Genomic DNA, 23,648 nt, shown 5'->3' on the forward strand with positions numbered 1-23,648 from the left:
TATGTAGAGCTGAACCAAACCTTTTGTCTCATCTATTCTGGTTTATCATTTAGAAGACATGCAATATCTGCCAGATGCTGCTTCCTAACCAGTGCAGTTTTGCATCACACCAGAGAATTCATCAGCATAAATCTCCATACACGTGTCCTGAATGTGGAGCAATCTGCAGATCTGTCCACTTCCAGACCCATGTCACTAAGAACTGCCTGCATTATACCCGAAGAGTTGGGTTTCGGTCAGTATAATGATTCCTTTTGCTGTCAATTTATGTATAATTTATGGTTTTTAATGTGGTTTTTCATAAGCACTGTTTGAACAATACCAGCTTCATGGGTTTAAGATTGTCATGGCAACAGTACTATTAGTACTGAGATTCTGGAATAAATACATTAGGATTCTGCTTTGTTTTGGGCATCCACTTTTGTGTATTATTAAATCAGAATATTAGCTAGTGTAACACAGATTCAGGAGAATTCAGATGCCTTATATTAATTTCAGGTTTTCAAAAACCTTCTTGAGTTTTTCCAAAGCATTGAATTTTAGATTGTTCTTTTTGGTGGAACAGTCATTGTCAGTACTTTGAGAATGTATGGTTGAGATGTTGATGAACATACTGCACCTGTCTGGTTGTTCTCTTTTCTGTGGCAAGTTAAGATTCCTTGACTTTATCACTTTACATCACTTGGAAATTGCCTTTCTCAAACAACCTTGTCTTTTGGCTCTCCTTTGTTACTCTTCAGTTTCCCTTTGACTTTTATATTTCCCTGTAATGGCAACTAACTGAGAAAATGGGGAGCAGAGGCATTTCATAGAAATGTTTAGTTTTGAAAGACTTGAAAAAATGCTTTCTGTTAGCATTTTCCTTGCACTTGAATGGCAGGCAGCACAGGAAGCAATCAGAAGAGCCACCTGTACCTCGAGCTTTGCTTAGCACTCCAAAACCATATCCACCCTGTCTGCCTGGAAAAATCTTACAGCAGGTAGCTCCTTCCATCCTTAAGGTGCCACAGTTCATTTTCCAGGAAGGCTGTGCAACCATCCCCTACGGGAAGAAAGCATTTTTACTGCATCAAGCCTCTGCTTTCAGCTTGAGTTCACTGCCTGACGTAACTCCAAGCTCTTTCATTTCTTTGGGTTCTTTTCTTTTACCCTTTTCTCTCAAGCAGTAGTCTGTCTTGTCCTGCATGTCCTTCATCTGCTTCCTGCACTCCACTCTCTTCCCTCTAATTATGCCCCTTGGGTTTGTACCTCTAAAGATGCCTGGTCTGCCCCAGTAACACCAGCAGAATCCCCTTCACTGGGAATCTTAAGCCACTAAACTTGTCAGGATGTCTCATAAACATCTCATGTCACATTGAGTCAACAATTTCTTAATCTGGTGAGACTAAACCAAAGTCACCCAGGCAAGCAAAAGCAGTCTCTGGGAATGTTACTGTCTCCCTGCTTAGCCTCCTCAGCCACCCCTTAGAACTGTGGTGCTTTTGCCTAAGAAGCAGCATACCCTGTGCTGCCTTTCCAGGGGGCCTCTGCCAAGAATTTCCCTTTGACTCCAGTGATTTAGGCTAGCTGTCTGCAGTGAATCAGCTGAAAACTTCAGCCTGAAGTTTCACTGCATCCTGCCAAGGTGAAAGCAAGCAGCTGTAGGAATATCCCCAAGAGGAAAGCTTGGTCCTTAGGAGCTGTCTGATGTACAGTGGTGGATGCTGGGGGTCAGCTGTTATGTGGCACCACTAGAGAATAAAGTCAGGCATGGCACGGGAGGTGAAAACGCCACCTCCCTCTCCAGAGGGACCCCTCAGGAGCAGACGTGTTACGAGTGCATCACGCTGTGTACGGCTGTGAAGAAGTGCTCGGCTCTCCATGAGCACAGAAGCTCTTAACATAGCCAAAAAAGAGCAGAATAATCTGCTTTAGAGAATGCATTGGTAAGTGGAGACTAGATGGGTATAAACTCAATGAATATTATTAAGAGTGTAAATTAAATGCCCAAAAGAAGAATGGATGACATTTCATAAAATTCAAGGGTGATAAATTTTAAGAGTAAAATGGGATCCTTGAATTCAATGTAGAACTCTATTTCCTGCTTTATTGCTATCATCAGGGCAGTAAAACTATTGAAAAATTAAATTGACATTTCTATGAAAACAATCATACTGCCATGATGGATGCTAAAATTAAAATTCTGTAAGGGTGGAGTCCTCCTACATTTGAAGAGTTTATAAAAGTCTTACTGCAAAATACTGATCAATAAGAAATTGTCTCATTTGACAGGTAATTGCTTATTGCACTGTGTTCTTGGGATGATTTGGGAGCGTTTGCTACTGGAGATGTAGGGCATTAAAGGGGATCATTGTGTATAAAAATTCTTATGTTCTAATATTAATTCAGTTTTTTAATCGTTTCATTTTAGAATAGATGCAGAAAGGTCACAAATTTTCGACACAGCAGAAGTATGTTTTTGAAAAATATTTTCTGAATTCCAATATTGTATATTGATCTGATAGTAGGGATTTGGTTTCGTTTTCCTGAGTTTCAATCCAAGTGCTGATTTGATTACACGTACAGAAAATCATTACCAGTGTATCTTCATTAAATCTAAACAAGGGAAATGGTGAAATATTTTCCTTACTGCTTTTCCATTTGGTGGTAGTTTCTAAATTGCTGTGGTGTACTTTAAGCAATGCCCTGCATGTGATAAAAATGCATTCTGGAAAATCTCTTTCCAAATTGGCAGAGGATTTAAGTATTTTTTCTGCAATCAATAGAGCATTTGTCTGTCCACCCTTCTATCTGTTTTATTGTAATAACATCAAAATATGTTCTGACTTTATATCTCTTAGATTTTCAAATAACAATGTGTGAAATTTCTTTCCCCTTACTTTGTGATCCACAAATCACTGGTTATGTTGATTCTTACGGGCTTGTTTAAGTTGACAGAGAAATACAGTTTTATCCAGTTGTTATCCATGCGTGTTTGTCTCTTCCCTTTGCTTGACAACCCATGTTGATGATGTCCAGCCGTGCTCAGGGCAGGCTGCACTGACTCTCCTCTGCTCTCTCTGCAGCTGCGTGCACTGCAATGTTGTGTACTCTGACGTGGCGGCACTCAAGTCTCACATTCAAGGTTGTCACTGTGAAGTCTTTTACAAGTGTCCCATCTGTCCCATGGCATTTAAGTCTGCTCCCAGCACACACTCCCATGCCTACACGCAACACCCGGGTATCAAGATAGGCGAACCAAAGTAAGCAAAATTCATCTTCTACTGCACTTGCCTGCATTTGAATGACCTGTGAAATTGCATTCTGTCCTGTAGGAGACCTTGCAGGACACCTCTGACAGCCACCAGTTTGTCAGCCTGCTGGTGATGTGGGATTTGTGTAGTGCTTTCAGGACTTTTCAGCTGGTAGTTCATTGGGCAAAGGTGACATTTCTCTGAATGCACTAGCAGGTCTTTTAAGCACTGCACGCTACAAGAGAGTGATTACAAAATGTAATTACACAAATGATTTGGACAGGTGGCCAGTGTTGCTTGTTCTGATGTTTTAATCTGCTTAGCTCATCTGCATTTTTACTGTGAATTAAAATAATGTGATTCCAAAAAGAGCTGCTAATTCTAATCAGTGCTTATGTGGTGATTTTCACAATGTGGTTGAGAAGTTGAGAAAAACTGGTTTATCTGTTTATATAAGCTTTTTTCCAATAGGTAAGCTCTTTCTGGCTTAAAGCAGAAGTGGTTTTGTTCTGTACTTAGGAAGGTTGCCCATAAAGATGGTGGTTTGCTGAAGGCAGTGACACAGGGTACAAGTGGGACTTGGCTTCAGGGTCTTTTTTCAAAGCTGTTGGACACTGTGGGGCTCTGCTGAAGGCAGCAGTGCTGCAGAGTCTGTGTGTGCAGTCCTCCAGCCCTTGGGGGTGCGCCTCTCTGAGCACCCCTTCTCCTCCATCTGCCTCTTCCTCACTGCTCGAGTGCTCTGTTGAGAGCAAACAGGGGTTGAGCTGCGTGTTTTCTCTGGCCATGCACAGAGCACCAGCCTGGACCACGGTGACACAGAGCATGGTAACAGCCTGCAGGCTCGAGAGCACGGAAGGTGCCATGTGATGTAATAGCCAGCATTCCTAGGAGCTCAGTTTCTCTCTGTTTCTTCTAACATGTTAACAGCAGATTTTTTTTCTTTGTTCACACTTCCAGCAAAGCAAAATGCTAACAAACTTGCCATGTCTAATACCAAATGGAAGTAATTCCTGCTCTGTGGGAAATGATATATGTTTGAATTCAGGATGGTATCATCAGTCAGGGGCTGTGAGATACAAGCATTAAAAACTTTTTTCAGGTTCCCATAGTTCTTATTAGAGAAATCTAAAATATTAAGATCACTGTTTGTATAAGATGCTACACATACAAAAAGTGAACTGTGCTTGGATCTGCCAAATTGTTTCTGATCAGGTTAATGAATTAAGTATTTTGCATTTTTTTCCATACAGATGCACTTATAATTGCATTCCTCGATGAATTTACTTTGATGATAAAAAAATGAAATGAAATTTTATTACGTATCCGTAGTTGAGCACTCCTCTTAAGAAGTGGTGTTTCCTTTAAATTTGCCAGTTTTAATCACAGTGCTGCCTTAAATGCATGCAGAGTGACTGGTGGGAGTTTCCCAGCCCTTGCCGCGTTCAGAGTTCTTGGCTTGCCTAGTTCTGAGCCGAGCTGACAGGTTGTATTTGAGGCAGTACATTCACATCTGGGTTATCTGTGCTGCATCATGGGGCACCCAGGCTGCATGACTGGCACCCACTGCCAGCCTGCCAGCCTCATTCCTGACCCCAGGGGTGTGTGGGGCACAGCCCAAGGACTCTGGCCGTGGCTTCAGCAGTGCCCCATGGCTTCTGAGGGACTCTCTAGTAGGTCACACTCCTCTGTTTACAGGAATTGGGCTCCTGGGGAATCTGGCTGCCTGCCCCTAGCATTTACTTGGAACTGTGTGATTTACAATTACATTACAAACAGTTGCTGCAGAACAGATGCACTAAATTATCTGGTGTATGAAAAATGACTTGGATATGCAGGGATTCTCAGTGGGATGAAATAGGATTGTTTTAATGTAGGGAAATGGATGGCTGTCTTGTCTTTCAGCTCTGGGAAGCTCTATCCTGTAACATACTCTAAGCTCTGCTTTCCCAGAAAACTACCGAGGTGCTCTTTTTTCAGTAAGCAGTGTCTAAGAATGGCACTAAGATATTTTTCATGGCTGATCTCTTTTTGAATACTGGAGAAATTCTTGTTCATCAAGACAAATGAGGGATATTTACGGTACTCTTGGTAAAAAGTATATTATCCCACAAGTTCCTTTTTTTAAAGAAAAAAAAATTGGGAAGGAGGAATACTGTCCTCTAGTGCGGAAGCTTTCCAAATGCTAAATGTCTTTTATGTGACTGAAAGTATTTTCCTGTTGAGATAACACTTGTATTTATTCCAAGATAGTACATGAATTTGCTAAACAGATTTTTAGGAAGTGAAAAGGCCATGTGCCTGCTTTGGTGTGTACTGTGGGGCAGAAGCACTGCTGAGTAACAGGCCTGGGAGTGGGATGGGAGGGGATGGGATGGGATGGGATGGGATGGGATGGGATGGGATGGGATGGGATGGGATGGGATGGGATGGGATGGGATGGCATGGGATGGGATGGGATGGGATGGCATGGGATGGCATGGGATGGGATGGGATGGGATGAACTGCCTGACTTATTCCAGCATCCCTGTAGATGACATCCTGTGGAAGCACAACTGCCTTTAAGCTTTAAACAGCATTTTAGGCAGTTGCATGTTAAACACTGACTACTTCAATTAAATTTTAACAAACCAAATCCAGCATACATGGTTACATGTATGTTCTTAAGGATTGAAAATCATGTTTTTGCTGTGTCTGAAGGAAATACTCCAGGTGTGTATAGTCATAACTCATACTGTGAGGTGTGTTGGTATGAATTTAAGTGAGTACAGTCTTTGCCCAGAGACTTGTCTGAAATTCAGATCTTTACCAGATAGTTCTGCTTCTGTGAAGGCAGGGTGTAAAGTACTTTAGCTGCCACAGAAAATACAGAGATTCAGCTCGTAGTGTTTTTAGAGAGTTACAGTTTTTATATGTGATCAATTCAGAAAGAAGTTCTACAAATCTCCAGATCTGCAGTGAAGGGTTCACCACAGAAAGCAGGACAGTATTACATTGATCATCAGAGGATGCTGTGTAAATAATACATTTATCTTAGCATGTGTGAGAAACTGGGACCCCTTGACAGCACAAAACCAAAGTCTTTCCCAGTTAATATGAAGAAATGTATTGTTTTTCATTTGGAGTTCCAGGACAGCTTGGACATGGAAGCAATGCCCATGTTCTTGTCATCTCAAAACAGTGCAGAGTGATCCCTAGAGCTCTGGACCAATGCACTATCAATGATAATTACTTACAGGGATACAGAAAGGAGTGGGAGCATTTATGTGGCTAATGAGAAGATTTAGCACTTTAGCAGGTAGGAGGGTTTGAGCATGGTTGTTTTTCTAAGTGGAAGTTACTCTTAAAGATGGGAAGTGCCTGTTGCTGTACTGAGAGCCTGTGGTTGGGTTTCTTTTACTTTAGCTAAACTTTCTCTGCAACACTACACATTACATGGCTTAGATTTCTCTCTTATCTCATGATCTGTGGTTAGAAAACTGCTGTAAGAACAGGAGGCTGGGGGACCTATGTTCAAAAGTCACATGTGTTCCAAGAGAGGAAGCTTTTGGTGGTGTCTCTACATTTCTGTGACAAATTCATCAAGGCATGGAATGGCAGATCAGGGAAATCCCATCCTGCACTGTTGGAGCTTCAGGGCATTGACAGAGTCTAGGTTTGGCATTCAGGAGCATCAAAGCCATGAAGACTGCCAAAAATGTATATATCTTGTGTTGTGGTGTGACAGCAATAATCTTGAAGTACATTACTAACTATGATTGAATTAATCACTCCCTGGCAATATACTGCATATACAATATACAGGTTTGTCACCTGGAGCAAGGATATTAGCCTTTATCTACAATGTGAGTTCAGAAACTGAAGGTGTTAAACTGTCAGAGTATCCTGAGCAGATATTGCTGTTGTATCTGTAACTGGCACACGCTGTTGTTTTCTGGCTTCTTGTTTGCACTTTTAAATTTTTTTCTATTTTTCTGTTTCTCCCATATTTTGAAACTGGAGCATGTGTTGAATTAGTTTAACTTTTTTCAGGCAGTGTGAAAGGATTGCTTAAACATGTCAGATGTTTCTGTGATGAGAAAAAAAGTTAATGTCATGATTCTTGCAAATAGATCATCAACATGACTGACGTTGTTTATTGTGCTTCTGTTTTTAGAATAATATATAAATGCTCTATGTGTGACACTGTGTTTACTCTACAACCTTTGCTCTATCGCCACTTTGATCAGCACATTGAAAACCAGAAGGTGTCTGTTTTCAAGTGTCCAGACTGTTCTCTTCTATATGCACAGAAACAGCTTATGATGGATCACATAAAGGTGTGTAGGCATCTTCTCTTGTTTCCTTCACAATACCATTTGAAATGCAATACATGCTGTGAGAACATGCTGTAAAAAGGCATGGAATAACAAGACTGCTGAGACAGATGTTAATAATTCTGAGGGGGTAATTTGTGAATGTTGTTCTCAAATATTAAAATTTTATATTTTGTCTGGTCTTCAGCATATCTGTGATGACTCCGTTTTTCTGTAAGAATGTTGATTTTGGTATACTGGGAATATCTCAGCAAGTCCAATCCTAACAAATACTGAGTTTTATTTACAGTATTCTAAGTATTATTCCAATTGTTAGGAGCTGAGAGTGCTGCGTGCATCACAAAATCAAATTCACCAGGAAGCAGTATGCTGCTGGATGTAGAGGTTACCTGTGTTATATGAACTTGAATATGTGTGCTTTGAAAGAAACTCCAGTGGATTTCCTCATAAACACCCTGAAGGGTTAACGATTCACCGTGATCCTGGTTTGAAGGATCAGCAGCCCCTGGCTATCATTTGTTAGCTGTGTGTTTGACACAGACTGTTACCTCATGTCACACACACCAAAGCTGAGGTTTTTCTGCCTTATTAATCCCTGGTGCCTGAACACAGAATGGGACTGTGGAGCTCACTGCGCTTCTCTGGCAGTGACACAATTTCTGAGTACTGTTTCTCTACCGCAGAGTGAAAAACCAGACATCTTTTTGGCTGCTAAAACCATCATTTTGCATTTTAGTCCCAACAATAGCACTTGTAACCACAGAATTCTTTGAAGTAGTGTTGAAAATAAGATCACAAGTCTTGAAAAAAACAGGTGGTCTTAAAGCCAGTCTTCAGCTTGAGGAAGAGATGAGGGAAAGGCTGAGCCAGGATGTTCAGAAGTACAAGGACTGGATATTTTCTTTGTTTCTGAACTAGTAGCACTAGTTCTTGCATGTTTACTGCAAGATATTGTAGATGCTCCTCTCATGCAGCAATGCAAAGCTCTGATTTCTGTTTCCTTTGATCTACTCAGATGGTTGGGGTTTTTTCACTAAATAGGCAAATTCTGTGTAGTCTTGTTTCTGTAATTAGTTTGTCCTGACTCAGATGTTACTGGAAATGTATTGTTATGTCTGTACACAAGTACTTCTGTAAGACCTGAAGACAACACTTTCAGGAGCTCAATCTGACCACAGTTAGGGCCAGAAGCTATCTTTACAGAAATTGGGGTGCTTAGCATCTCACATTTCAAAGTTATGCTCAGTTACTTGGGCACCACTTAACTTCTTTGGCTTTAGTGTTCCATGACAGTATTTGAACTTGCAACCAGTGGGGTTTTAGCATGATTCACTATAAATGATTCAGACATTTTTGAGACTAAAATTAGAGGATTAATCACTACATAGGCAGTAGCAGTATTGCAGGTTTTGCATTTGGGATGTGTGTATAGCAGTAGGGACTGGAGCAAAGCAGTGTAAATTGGAATTCAGTTAAGCGGGACTGAAAAAAACAGTAATAGGTTATAGATAAAAGCAGAAAAGGATTCAGGGAGAGGACAAAAGCACAAAAGGACTCCCTGAGTATGAGTGCCAGACAGAGGCAGAGCTCAGCTGCACAGAAAGTAATGGTTTGGTATGGCTAGACATAAACCATCAAGACAGAGACAGACCTGGGTGAAAGTAGGACAGAAAGGGACAAAAGGAAGCTCAGGAGGAGATTATTTAAAGCTACAGAAGATAACCCAGAATAACTCCCGCAGATGCCAGTATTTCTTGATGGCAAAATGCATGTCTTATTTTCCTGTAATGACTCACTACAAGAAAATTTCCAGCAGCCAGTGAGAGAAGATGGTGAAGGACTTGCCTGCCCCAGCCTGGCCTGGCCTGGAGGTGTAATGCTCCCTGTTTGCCCAGCCCTGAGACTCCATACTGTGCTTTAATGCTCTTGGTGTAGTTTCAAATAAGAAACCAAATTTCAAGTATTGTATTTACAAGACACTTGGAAAGTTGAGCACTAAGGTTTTACATGCTGACAGGTTAGGCTGGAATGGAATCTCCAGGTCAGCTTCAGTTGCCTGAGAGTACAGGAACCTCGTTTCCTGCTCCCCTGTGCAGTCGGGTACTAAAGCCAGCCTCCTCCTTTACTACACAGCTGCACTTGGTTCTCAGTTGTTGGTCCTGTGCACTTTGCTTTTTATTAACAGTTGTGGGGGGTTAATTACTGGCTTTTCTGCTGTTTAAAAGCTGTTAAATCAAAGAACACGTTCTACTGATGAGGCTGATATTTGCTCTAGAGCCAGTGGTAGTCCCAAGAGCCAAAGTATTTGCAAAAGAACTTGTTGCTGGAGTATCACATTGATACTCCTGTATTCCCAGAATCAAGAATGGATTGAATGGGTTTTACCTGAAGGAAAAGTAATTCCGTTTGGGCTGATTAAATGTATCCTCCAAGAGAGTTATAGAAAGGGTCAGTAGGTGACAGGGTCAGAACACCGTCCTGGTAAAGGACAAGCCTTCCAGACATGAGACCTCAACTGTGGGTCCCTGTTCAGCAGTGGATTAGCTCTGTGCTGCAGTCATCCCTGCTGGCCCACAGCCCTCCTCCTTGTTGCTGTGTCCACGTCCATGCAGGGAGCTCAGACACACAGCTGAAGCCCCCCAGCCCTTTCTGAACAAGTGTTGGAAGGCTCAGGTGTCACGCCAGTGCTCTACACTGGTTTGGAAATGGGGAGTGGGGGAAGGATGAGTTCTTCCCTTCTTACTGACCATAGACATAAAGTGCAGACATAAGTCCCTGAGGAAAGCCTCCCACCCAGGAGCTCCAGGGGCTGGAGAACAGCTGCTCAGACCCCCCTGACTTGCTGTGGGGCCCTGTATGCCCCACACCTTGCCCCACATTACCTAGCAAGGCAGCCCTAAATGAGTGTGCTCATAACCTGGCTAGAGCGTAAGGCTGGCCTTAACCTCAGCCTCAACATAAAATGTTAATAAATTACATAGCCGTGTGATGTTTCCAGAGTTGGCTTATCTTATTTACCAATATGCCAAGTCAACATTGGGTCAGTTAAAACACTTTTCCTTCTTGGAAAACTCCAGTCTCATAGTCTGAAATGAGCATGCTCAACTAACATGTCAGGTAAGTAAAGCAAGAAATTAAACTTAACATAAAGTACTTCTTGACCCCTTTTTTCCTCCCTGCTAAACCACAGCTTAAACTTAACCTCCAAAGTAAGTCTCTTATTTTTTTTGTGAAAATACCTACATAGGGTGTCAATTATTGTTCGGGCATGCTAGGTCTTGCCTTTACTTAATCCTGTTTCTTTACAAATGTGATCTGATGATACTAGTGTGCCAAAGAAGTAACTGAGGACTTTTGGTTAAGTACAGCGGTGTATGTCTATGTCAGTTTCGTACCTTTTTCTCTCTCTTTTATTATAGTCTATGCATGGAACTTTGAAAAGTGTTGAGGGGCCACCAAACCTGGGGATAAATCTGCCTCTCAGTACTAAACCCACAACTCAAAACTCAGCCAGTCACAACAAGGAGGACACAAAATCTCTCAACGGAACAGAAAAGTTGGAGAAGAAATCTCCTTCTCCCATAAAGAAAGCAGAACTTAAAAAAGTCACTAGTCCTGGCTGGACGTGTTGGGAGTGTGACAGGCTCTTCACTCAGAGAGATGTCTACATCTCCCACATGAGGAAAGAACATGGAAAGGTAAAGGAATAGATTCAGTACAAAAAGGTGAATTAAACCTGAAAGGTGAAGTATTTGTTTCTAAATACTTTTCTAAATGTCTTTTTGAAAAGAATTCCTTTAAGTCCCATTATTATTATTCATTGTTCTTATATCTGTTTCATCTTTTTTGCTTTGTCTGCTTAGTTTATTTCAGTTTCCACATCATTCTATTGAGAAAATCATTTGTAGGCTTGTTCATTCAGTACCGAATTTTTTTCAAGATGGAAAGAGTGAGAGATATTGCTGTATTTCATCCAAGCCATCTAATCTGTTCCAGGTTCTGATTTCTTCTTTGTGCCTTCTCAGTTCCCTCTCTTTATGGTGGTGTGGTGAATGTGGCAGTGCTGGAGTAACAGTTGGACCCAGTCTTAAAGATCTTTTCCAGCTCAAACAGTTTGATTCTGTTCTCTTCTGAAGCTCAGTGCCTGTTAGCCTCAGGGAGTGGAGACTCAGTCATGTTTTACTCATCCAGTGAGTGCCAACTGGTGTTTCATTTAAAGGCAGACACATTCCACAGTTGAGCTGTTGCTCTAATCTGACAATTAAGAGTTCAGCTGAGTTAACAAGTTGAATTTTATATTTAAAGCACCTGAATTTGAGCTATCTTACTTAAAATGGATTGAAAGTGAAATGTGGGAATGTCGCATCCTCATGTCAGCAGAGAGACTGTTTGATGTTCTTCCTGTGTTCAGCAGCACTTCAGTTAAAGGAAATTAAAAAGACAGGCAGGCAGGAAGGCAGCAGTGACCCTGCCTAGCTGTGGCAGGCTCCAGCCCCTTGCTGACGTGTGGCAGCCACGGCCAAGCCACTCTTCACCTTTGCTGTGTGCCGGCGGCAGTGCTCTGACTCTTGCCTCAGCTGGGGACCAGGGAGCTAAACTGATGTACTGTGCTGCACTGCAGCAAAAGAGCAGGACTGGCAGGGATAATAGGCTGATTTGGTCTAAGTGGAGGAGAACCACTCTACGTGAAAATCCGTGGTTATCGGGATCCTAATGCGCCGTAATAAATGATTGCACATTTCCAGAGGTTTCTATTACAGTTATTATCTCTAAATCTGTTCTGCAAATTATTTTATTCTGTTTATAAACGTTTTATGGAAAAGCTGAAAATACTGGACTATTGAGTGTCATCTTCAATTTTCTTAGGACAACTTCAAGCAAATAGCACCCCAGCATCATTGCCTCCAGTAACTCCCACCCCATTCCTTCAGCTTCCTGCTGCCCAAATATTAACTCAGCAGAGCTTTTACTGGCAATCAGAAATGCATTAAGATCAAATGCATTGTACATTTATGCGATTCTTAAAAACAAAGCAGCACAACCTCCCAATGAAACTGTCACTTCAGAGTGAACTAGAGAGTGATATTCAGTCTGCTTCCATCCACAGCAGAGTAGCCAAAGGCATGTAAAAGAAGGTTAGTCACATATCAATAATGCTTTTTAAATATTAGCTTTAAATCTGTGTCTTTCTCTCTCTGATATTTATGTGCAATGTTACCTCAAAAATAGCCCTTATTGTGAAATACTAGATAATTGTTGCACTCAAATCCTGGCCTGAAGACCTCTTTGATTGCTTCCATTCAGGTGCTGGTTATTATCCCCATTCAAGCAGTTCCTTGAATAACACATGAGGCACACAGATACTAAAATGAACAGAAATACAATTCCATATCTTTCAGAAATGGGGGATAGAGACCAGGTGCTACATTCCTTCCCAACCTGTCAAAAATTTTTTGTAATTGTTAGCTGTCAAAAAGACTATGTTGAAAAACTAAACTTTTACTATAGAGAGAATAGGAATGAGCATAAGATAACCAAGTATGTGATATGGATCTAATAAATAGAGGAACTAATTTATAGTCTTATTTTCTTAAGAATGATAGGTGTGGGTTAAATGCTCTAAAATGATCCTTTCGGAATGATTGTTAAAACTGTAATTAAGCGATGAATGTGTTATTCACAAAATCCATTGTCATGCAAGGTATATGAAAATACTAGTTTCAAACTTCTGGTTTCTGCTTTCGCAGGACCAGAGTGAAAGAGCTGTAACCTGTAGCTGATCCCAGGCTGGATTAGGCAGAGGTATTCATAGGAGAGGTACTGCTATGTATATCCCCTTTGGACAGATCCTTAAGGTTCCAGCCCTTACTGGGAACTGTCTATGCAGACAGACAGATTCACATGTTCTGATCCTCTGGTGAGGCTCCTGGATGAAGGGAGTCAGCTGTAGGGGAGGAAATTTTGTAGCCACCTTGGTGTGACTCTCTGCCTGATCTTAAAAGTGCTGCCAAAAAAGAAGTTACCAGCCCAGACAAAGGAGGGTTCTAACAAGCCTGTGTGAAACTGGATCATGTGTGTCTACCTTCCACCAGGCAGCCATCTGCTGAGCTCCTTGGACTTGCGTGCAGGTGTGTTTCTGTGAAAGGGCAGACGTTTTCTAAGTAGGAATTACCAACTCCAGCTTAGTCACTGATCATCCTCTTCTGTCAAGATGAGATGCTGTACAACAGATCATGCTGCACTTAATTACAGAACTAATTTTTCAGTTCTTTTTTGTTTGGCTGCCATTGTAGAAACCAGTGCATCCAAAATCCTGTTTGGGTCTCTATCTTGAGTCTCCCCAAGGAATTTAGAACAAGTGTGGGGTCACAGCTGGCTACCCCACACAGTGCCCCCAAGTCCTGCTGAGCATCATCCTCCTCCTGCTTTTCTGACCACGGGCTTGATGCTTCTGCTCAGTGCCACACAGCATCGGTGTGTGACTGCTCCAGCCCTTCTCAGTTTCTTCCTTTACTTTCTCCTTCCACTTGAGCAGCTGCAACATCAGCCCCTCAGAATTCCCCAAACAGATGGCCATCAAGTTGGCATCAGATCATACCGCTCATTTTGTCATGACCGTCCTGAACCCTGTTAGTGTGTCAGTGTCTGGGAGATTCAAGTTTGGTCCTTCTTCTGTGCTCTTCACCACTCTCTGTATGTGGCTGAGGAGCTCCTAGTCAGCAGCTGAGGACATGGCTTGGTGATAGGAAGGGAAAGCATCCTGCTGCCTCATCCTGCTGCCTTTACTGATCCAGAAATAGTCCTCTGATCTTCTGTGTTTCTTTGGTGTAAGAAGTTCTGTTCATCCACTGTCCATGACACCAGTTTACAGCTGGAGACAGGTGTGTGTGTGTGTGTGTGTGCAGCTCATGGGGGCCACACTGACCCCCATGAGGGGGTCCAGCTCTGACTTGTACAGTGTTGTTGAAGAGGGGGTTTATGTGAAGTACAGTACCAGACAGGGGTAAGTGATGTTTCTTTCCCGTTTATCAGAAGGTTCAACACATGCACCACTTTTACTCAGCTTTTTTAATGAAAGCTTTTCTCTTCTTTTTTTTTAAAGCAAATGAAGAAACATCCTTGTCGGCAATGTGACAAATCTTTCAGTTCGTCCCACAGTTTATGTCGGCACAATCGTATCAAGCACAAAGGCATTAGGAAGGTTTATACGTGCTCGTAAGTTCTGGTTTTATTTACTTAGGAATGGAATACAAAGACCACTGTTAGTTGCACATCTTTCCTTAACTGTGGAAAAGCCAGTGTCCCATTCTCTCAGATGCCCAGGACAGGCCAAATCAATTTCCTGTCCTGCCTGCAGAAACACGTCAGGCTCCTGAGAGGGCAGCGTGTCAAAGTCTACAGTCCGAAATTGGCTGAGCTGAGAGTTCACAGTTCCACTTTGGGGAACCTGGTTTTCAGGAGACTCTCAAATACACAACCACTCTTCCAGTCTACAAAAGGCACTTGTTAAGCATGACACTTGAATGTTTCTGTGTGTGTGTGTGTGTGCTTATCTGCAGGCACTGCCCAGATTCGAGACGTACTTTTACCAAGAGGTTGATGTTGGAAAAACATATTCAGCTGATGCATGGCATTAAAGACCCTGATGTCAAAGAAATGACTGAATCTACCAATATGGAAGAAAGGGAAGTAAAAGAAGACACAAAGGTAAGCACTTAGAAGACTCATTCAGTCACTGAGAATTAATTTTTTGGGTATATATTCGGGATCTTTAAGTAAATACAGGTACTTCGATGCCATAAATGTCTCATCTTCTGTGAAGTAGAGCCCCAAAAGGATGGTTTATCAGAGTTGTTTTAGAATTTGCCAAGGGAAAGGTTCTGACATTTGCAAGTCACAAATAGTTATGAAAAGAACTGCATATTTATGCTTACACCATTTCTGTCTCTTTGTTAGGTTCCTAGTCCAAAGCGTAAATTGGAAGAACCTGTAATGGAGTTCAGACCTCCACGAGGTGCAATCACTCAGCCATTAAAGAAGCTGAAGATAAATGTTTTTAAAGTTCACAAGTGTGCAGTTTGTGGCTTTACAACAGAAAATCTTCTCCAGTTTCATGAACATATTCCTCAGCATAAATCTGATGGCTCTTCGTATCAATGCAGGGAATGTGGACTCTGCTACACATCTCATGTGTCCCTTTCCAGACACCTCTTCATTGTACATAAGCTGAAGGAGCCTCAGCCAGTATCAAAACAGAATGGCTCTGGGGAGGATAATCAGCAAGAAAACAAACCCAGCCATGAGGATGACTCTTCCAACAGTGTGGCATCAGACAGAAGATGCAAAGTGTGCGCAAAGACTTTTGAAACTGAAGCAGCCTTAAACACTCACATGAGAACACATGGCATGGCCTTCATCAAGTCCAAAAGAATGAGTTCAGCTGACAAGTGACCAGACTGTTTGGGATGATGAAATCTCACTCCACATTGGAATACTAATGACACTTTTGCTACAGAAAGTTCAAGGTATAATAATGTTAACAGTACTGTTCAGGCTGTTGCAATATATTCTGCATAAAAGTGTCCCCTTCACCTCATTGTCTATACCCTCAGAACCATTGAAGCAGTATTTGAGTTGAAAAATGTCTGTATATATTTAAACTAATAATTTTTATACTCTTTGGTTATGTGTTTGTATCAGTATCTAGTGGAAAAATTGGGGTTTTTTTTTGGTTATTTTCTGTTCTTTTGTAGTAAGTTTCTTTAAAACAGAGTTCTGAATGCCAGGGCAGTTCCTTAGGTTCTCTTAAACTGGTTTTTGAATGCTTCTGAAAGAAAGTTTAGCTAAAGGAAGATTAGCATCGGGAGGGAGGTGCTAGGAGGGGAGAGGAGAGAGGAAGCAAGCTAAGGGGAGATTTTAAATTCTAAAGAACTTGGACCTCCAGATGTCTAAGGAAGCTTTTAAACTTTTTCTTACAAAATATATTATAATAGAAGACAACAGTACCACTGCATGTGTAAAATAAAGTGCTGGTTTTTAGGTGGCAACACCAGAACAGGTGCAGACCCCCTGGAATGGTGAAGTACTTTTGAAGAGTATAAATGCACAACTCTGAGTATCATGAAGTGACATTTTTAGGTCACCAGGTGCTTGTGATCAAAGCTCAAATTGTTACAAATGGGCTGGGCTGCTCTGGACCTAAGAAATAAGATGTAATTAGAGGAATAGGTTTATAATGATGATTTTTTTTTGTAATGTAATTTATTAAACATATAGAAGTGAGTACACAGCATTATGTATCTTCCTTGCTGGTTGTTGAAAGGAAATAGTTGACCCTTGCTGCAGGGGTTGGGATTTGCCAGCTCCACGTGATCATGCCAAAAGTTCTGGTGCTCAGTGTCACACACAGCCACAACTGGGAAGGAGCCAGCCCCAGCCAGGAGGACTGGGGCTTGCAGCTTTAGCACAGGCCCTGCAGAGCTCGGCCAGACATTGCAAACTCCTGTCCAGCACCACTAGTTTTGCTTGCACAAGTACAAAAAGGTACCATACTGTCCCTTTCAGGTAGAGTTCTCTGTGAGAGTATATTTTTAGTTTGTTTTTGCATTTTATACCTTGTATGTAACCCTACAAAAAAAAATTTTGTACTTTTTTTTAAAACTTAATTGTGTATATATAGGTAGCTGCATGATAAACAGTAGTAATTGTTGGGTTCCTTAAAAGTCTTGCTGCTGTCAGATGTTACTATACACTATGTCCATTATGACTGTATTAAACACATTTCATATGTAAATAAATATGGCGCATTTTGCCCCAGAAGATTTGTGAGATTCTGTTATTTATCATTAAATTCTAATAGTTTTAAAATTTGAAGTGTTTAAAAAAATATGGGTCCTCTCAGCCGTCTCTGTAAAACTTCATCATTCTGGAAACTGTTTGTCAGATACATTAATTCTGCTCTCTCCATCCTCATTCCTAATTTGGCTCCTGGGCAGATGCTTGTTAGCCCATTTCTATTACTGGCATATCACGTGCTTGTGAGGTGCTTCATCCCACAGCATACAGTGGGCACAGCACTGGCTGCCCACTGCCACCACTGCCCTTCCCATTTAGTGGATACCTCTGAACACTTGTTTGTTGGTGTGCACTGTCAACTGTACAACAAATCACTTATCACTATGCAGAATGGTGTTTTGTATACAGTGAACAGATAATAAAAGTTCCATTTTCACAGCCATTACTATTACTTTTCTTTATTTTCCCTTTTCACTGTCTTACACTTGCAAGTAACCTGATGATGCAAATGGCATCATGGTGCCAGGCTGTCACGCTGCCACTCGTGTCCCCGCAGGAGCTCCTGCACAGCCAGAGAGTGCAGCCCAGCTGCTTGGCAGTGGGCTCTCTTCAGGTCAGAACAATTTAACTGTCCTGCCAGTAATCTCTTGAAAGGTTTAAGGGATAGAGGGTCTTGAACTGCCCCATAAGTTTCAGCCACATTTCTGTGTCAGAACTGGCATACGTCCTTAACAGGAGAACGATGTCCTGAAAAGCAGGAGGTGAACAGAAGCCTTTAAAGCAATGTGAGATATGGTGAAAAGGCACAAATATCAGTAGGCATGCCTAAAGGAATTATTTCCTCTTGTAAACTATAGAAAAAATGTTTAAACTTAATTTTGTCCAAGACCTGGCATTTGAGTTGTTTGCTTTTAATTAACAATGTGACACTAACAGTCAGTGATGACACAAATACTCCTCTCTTTTTTACCCCTTTCCTGTGAGGATTGAGAAATGAATTAAACCTCATAAAATCTCTCTGAGAGTTAGGAAAGGGATTATGTAGACTCCACCATTTTGCAGCCAATCTTGTGGTTGGAAACAAAGGTGCTTAACAGTACAAACTCAAATTTCAACAGAAACTAAGGCTGTGTATCTCCTCCTGTTGTGTGCCTTCCCATACTATCCCTTCTGCTCTTCAAGGAGGCAGGGAGTGCACCGAGACCTCTGCCCAAATATCCAGCTGCAAACTGCCCACCCAGGACTGCAGCAACACTCAGGTCCACCTGCCAACACAGCCACAGTAAACGTGTTTTTTCACCTGCTAATACTGGTTAGCACCTCACCTCAGGGCATGTGGGCAGTGACTGCCATGTGCATCTGCCTCCCTTGTCCCTGGGGTGCCTAGGCATGACACAGGGGTGCTGTGCCCCACCCTGCATGCTGCCCCCCGATACATCCCTCAGGAGCTGTTGAGCCCTGGCCTGCTTGCCTGGAGGTACAACCAGAGCTAAATCTGACCAGTCACAATCCCTGTACTTGCCTACACTTGTCTGGTTTTTGTATTTCTGAAGGGCATTTACAGATGCACAACTTGACCTGCCAAAGGCCCAAATGTTCTCAGTTCTTAACCTCTGTCTACCTGTGGGGAATTCAGTTTGGCAAGCCTATTTACTTTGAAAAGGATTTTTATACAACTCTGACCTTTTCATTCTGTTAATATTACCTTTCTCAGTACACTTAGCATACACACATAGCTGCCAGGCCAATCAGGCACACAGAAGAACCTATTTTAGTTTAAAACCTTTCTCAAATATTAGGGCAGTTCAGTAGTCCATTATTTGTATTTGAATTTCAGATTATTACTCAAAGGTTATCTGCCCAGGCTCTGTGAAGGGTGACTAGGAACAGTGGGGAATGGACTGACAAGAGAAGCAAGTACAGAACCGATCACCCATGGAAGGCACACGCGTCCCTGACCTACATCCCCGGGCTCTGTGTACAAAGTAGATTCTGCAGCCAGGAGTGGATGTGGACGCAGGAGCACGAAAGAAGGAGCCACTCCCGGCTCATCTCTGGGCAATTCCTCACTTAAAAAAAAATCAATTGGATTTGCTCCTCAACAATGACCATACAAAACCGGGTTTTGATGTTATTTCTTTCCTAGTTGGCAAAAAAGAGCTTTCCTCACTGAGGACCAAATGGGCCATTTGAGGGCATTGCACTGAGGCACTGCACTGGGAATGACCCAGATTCACCTGGAAAATTAACTGGAGGCACTACAGCTCTCTTCTCTGAGCCCCAGGATTCTATTTTGAAGGAAGAAATGTATTTAAAACAGTAATGTGACCATTAGCCAAATAAGCTGAGCATAGTACCCTTCTCAGATACGTCCCCTTATCTGATTTGGCAAAAGACTTTATGCAGTTCATTTCTTTTCTGTTCTCAAATTGTGCTACTTTGTATTCAATGGCTCTAATGTGATGGTGGGGATATGGATGCAGGGCATTACCAGCATTGCTCTCCCCGGGTCAGTCCAGCACTTGGCTAACAGGCTAACAGTGCCATACCTCTGCGGGCCAGACCAACACTGCTGGGCAAGCATAACAATATTTCCTGATTTAGTGATTGCTTCTGATTTTTTTTCCCTGTTCCATGGGAGAAGGGGAAGAAAAAGAGAACATTATTTGCTAAATTCAATTGAATGCTCAGATGTAGATGCTTGTTAGCATCTACAGATGCTGGATGGCTGGATCCCTCCCTCCCCCTACCCTTCCTCCCGAGCAAAAGAATTTATTTTCACAAATAAACTATTCCCTGGAACAAATCCACTCAGCTGAAATGCAATTAGCTCTGCAGACACTGGGTCACAGAGCAGACTCAAAATGTTGACTCATACCTTTAGAAAGTGACACTGGGTTGCAAACTGTGCCTGTGAGTGGGTCCTTGCCAGCTCCCAAGGCACATGGCAAGACTCGGGCTAGGAGTGACACAAGACAAAAGCCACACATGCTCCCAAGCAGTGGCCTCCAAAGTGGGGCTGTGCATGAAGCAAATAGTCTTTCTACTGTTACAAAGCTGCAACCAAACACAAGTATTAAAAGTATCCAGAAGAGGGGTGAGTTCTGTGCCCACGACCGGTCTCCTGGAAAACCAAGAGCTGTCATTCAATATTATACATACACGTAGTACTAATTCCTGGCTGTGTGCAAAGGTCTGGCAAATCTGCCAGAATGTCAAGAGCTACATTTTCTGTGTACTAAAAAACTAGCGTGATTTCCTAGCTGCAGAGCTCCAGAAGATCTACTGTACAAATATTGAAGTCAAACATCCAGCGCAGGGAAAGATTTCAAAATACACGTAACCTTTAAAAATCAAAATCATGCAGATGGTAAAATAACAAAGCCACCAAGAGAGATGTGGGTGATTCCCAGCATCTCTGGAAAAGGAAGAAAAGCAACTTCCTAATATGTTCCTCTTACCTCACCACAAACAATGGAGGAGTCCAAGTGTTTTCTGAGCTCTCAAAGACCAAGCACAAGCAAACCAACAGGCAAAGGAACTGCAGCCTCAGAATCAAGTGTGGGCTCGTGCCTCGGACAAAAGACCCCTCCATGTGAACAACAACATAAGCAGCTTCGATCCTCCCAGATCTCAACACAAAGCTGCCTTTTCTAAATTCTCCATACCCTAACTCGCTTCCTCCCTCTGCTTGTTACAGAATGAGATTTTAACACCTCGATTTCCACTATTAGTTCTCCCCATCAGGAATGACTGCAAGGAATTGTTTTAACACTGAACTTTGTCATTTCCGTTCTCTCAGCTGCTGCCATCTCCCTTTGCTGAGTGGCTTGTCTTTTGCCTCCAAAAATGATATCCATGCTTCACAATAGGCAAGAACACTTTTCTGCCTGTTTGATGAATAAAGCACTACCCAAAATTACATTCAGAGATTATTCTTCTATGCCAGCTATTTGTCTTCGTTCTGTGAGTGGCAGTATTGCAACTATAAATGGATGAAAATTCATCTATTTATATTCAGCCATTTCTTGTGCGACCGGGTAATAGAAAAGCCTCAAATATTTACTGTTAAGTGCAAATATATAATTAAATACAAAGTAAGGATTAAATCTATTGTACTTTAGGAGGAATCTGGGTGAGATACACAGTGTTTGGAACAAAAGCTGGTTCCTTGTGGTTTTGGTTTTTTTCATATTGATGCAGATATGGTACCCAGCATGAATATAATTAAATAATAGCTCAAGTGGAATATACAGCTAAAAACACAAGAGATTAGACAGATTTCCTTCCAATAGCAAAGCATTTTTAACAAAGACGTTTTTGTCAAATTGTTTGGGACTGCTATGAGTTAATAGTGTGAACCCTAGTGTAAATTACTGGTATGTTCAACGAGGTTTTTAGACACTGAGGATTGTTAGTCTCACTTATGTTGATTGTACAGCCTGTATCAATTTTGACCCAATCACCATTTTTCATCTCTGTTTTCCTGGGACTTTTTATAAAAATAAAGGCAAGCAGATTTGTGCACAAAGGCAAACAAACTCTATTAAAAAAAAAAAAAAATCTGTCCAGATAGTATGGTATGAAAAACCTACTCAGGGAATTACAGAAAACCTTTTGCTGGTCAAGAGTCAATACAACATTTCAGTGGGCAGATCCCACTTGTACAGAAGATATAACTTTGTTACACACCTTTTTAATTAAATTCTTAACTGCATAAAGAAAATTCAGAATCTTTTCACCACCTTTGAGTCTCCTCTTGTATATTTTCCTTCTCTGTTAGTAATTACTTTTGAATATTACATCTGCTCAAAGGGGATAGTAGCAGATGCTTTCCTCTGAGTATTTAAAGGATAGCAGAGAACTAACCTAAGCTGATGTAAGCTTAGAGGAACTCCTGTGTAGTAAGTAAAAGAACAATGGTGTCACTGGAAGAATAATTAGATGAGGTGAAGGATCTTATCTAGATCATGCCTGCCTGGTGTCCTTGGAGCTTTCTTTCCAGTTTGCCATTTCTGTTCATTCCTGAGAGCATCACACCTTCCCCTGTGGTCTAATGTCAGTTCTGCCTCTCTTAGTCAGTCTTAGTCTGTTTCATCCAACTGTTTACCAACATTAAAGTCTTGATGCATTTCTAGCAAATTACAAAAACACTGCTGTCAGATGGTTTGTTTCCATTTATCTTAGTAGCATTTCCATGTGTTCTCTGCTCACCCATTCTCAGTCTTCAAGGACTAATTTTAAACTTCGCGAATGCCTGACTCGGTTTGGCCCATTGAAGTCCCAAGAAATCAGGCTCTAGGCTGTATCTGTGTGGCTGCTTGCCGCTTCATCATGCAACCATTCAGCGACGAACTGGACATGGGTGTCCCACTGCCAGACACACGGAGCAGCCCCGGCCCATCGCTGTGCGCCGCCAGGCCTGCGGAGGGTACCGAGGGGCTGCCACACACGGCTGCGGCTTCTCTGGGCCTCTGTGCTTGTCTCTGATGGGGACCAAATGCTGAGGTCTCCGCTAGCTGCTGCCATGAAATCATTCCGCTCACAGCTGCTGAGGAGGACACTGCGATGCCACTCGGTCCCTTTGCACCCTTCTGCCGGCACGGCACCTCACGGTCCTCACAGCTCCTCATGGCCCCTCACGGCCCCTCAAGGCTCCTCATGGCCCCTCACGGCCCTCAAGGCTCCTCACGGCCCCTCACGGCCCTCAAGGCTCCTCACGGCCCCTCACAGCCCTCACGGACCCTCAAGAGCCCTCATGGCCCCTCAAGAGCCCTCATGGCCCTCACGGCCCCTCAAGGCTCCTCACGGCCCTCAAGACCCCTCAGGGCCCCTCAATGCCCTCACGGCCCCTCAAGACCCCTCACGGCCCTCATGGCCCCTCAAGACCCCTCACAGTCCTCACAGCCCCTCACGGCCCCTCAAGACCCCTCACGGCCCTCATGGCCCCTCACAGCCCCTCAAGACCCCTCACGGCCCTTCACGGCCCCTCACGGCCCTTCACGGACCCTCAATGCCCCCACGGCCCCTCACGGCCCCTCACGGCCCTCACGGCCCTCACAGCCCCTCAAGACCCCTCACGGCCCCTCACGGCCCCTCACGGCCCCTCAAGACCCCTCACGGCCCCTCAAGACCCCTCACGGCCCCTCAAGACCCCTCACGGCCCCTCAAGACCCCTCACGGCCCCTCAATACCTTCACGGCCCCTCAATGCCCTCACGGCCCCTCACGGCCCCTCACGGCCCTCACGCCGTTCCCGCGCTCAGCACAGCGCCCCCTGGCGGACAGCGCCGCCCGCCCCTCACGCG

The 23,648-nt window shown here is 42.9% G+C and overlaps 1 protein-coding gene across 7 annotated transcripts in view; it reads left to right on the plus strand.

Annotated features, from left to right (window-relative positions):
• Window positions 1-17,776, plus strand: part of ZNF532 (zinc finger protein 532) — a 34,140-nt gene extending 16,364 nt beyond the window's left edge. For all 7 annotated transcript variants that reach the window (XM_039708414.1, XM_039708413.1, XM_039708415.1 and 4 more), the window contains 7 exons: window positions 54-235; window positions 3,066-3,242; window positions 7,387-7,549; window positions 10,966-11,244; window positions 14,649-14,761; window positions 15,106-15,253; window positions 15,503-17,776. In XM_039708414.1, the coding sequence (XP_039564348.1) occupies window positions 54-235; window positions 3,066-3,242; window positions 7,387-7,549; window positions 10,966-11,244; window positions 14,649-14,761; window positions 15,106-15,253; window positions 15,503-15,997 (1,557 nt within the window). In that variant the 3' untranslated portion in view covers window positions 15,998-17,776. The remainder of the gene's footprint in view (window positions 1-53; window positions 236-3,065; window positions 3,243-7,386; window positions 7,550-10,965; window positions 11,245-14,648; window positions 14,762-15,105; window positions 15,254-15,502) is intronic.
• The last annotated feature ends 5,872 nt before the right edge of the window (window positions 17,777-23,648 follow it).

This window comes from Passer montanus, unplaced genomic scaffold, assembly GCF_014805655.1.
Source record: "Passer montanus isolate IOZ18808 unplaced genomic scaffold, ASM1480565v1 scaffold200, whole genome shotgun sequence".
Taxonomy (NCBI): Eukaryota; Metazoa; Chordata; class Aves; order Passeriformes; family Passeridae; genus Passer; species Passer montanus.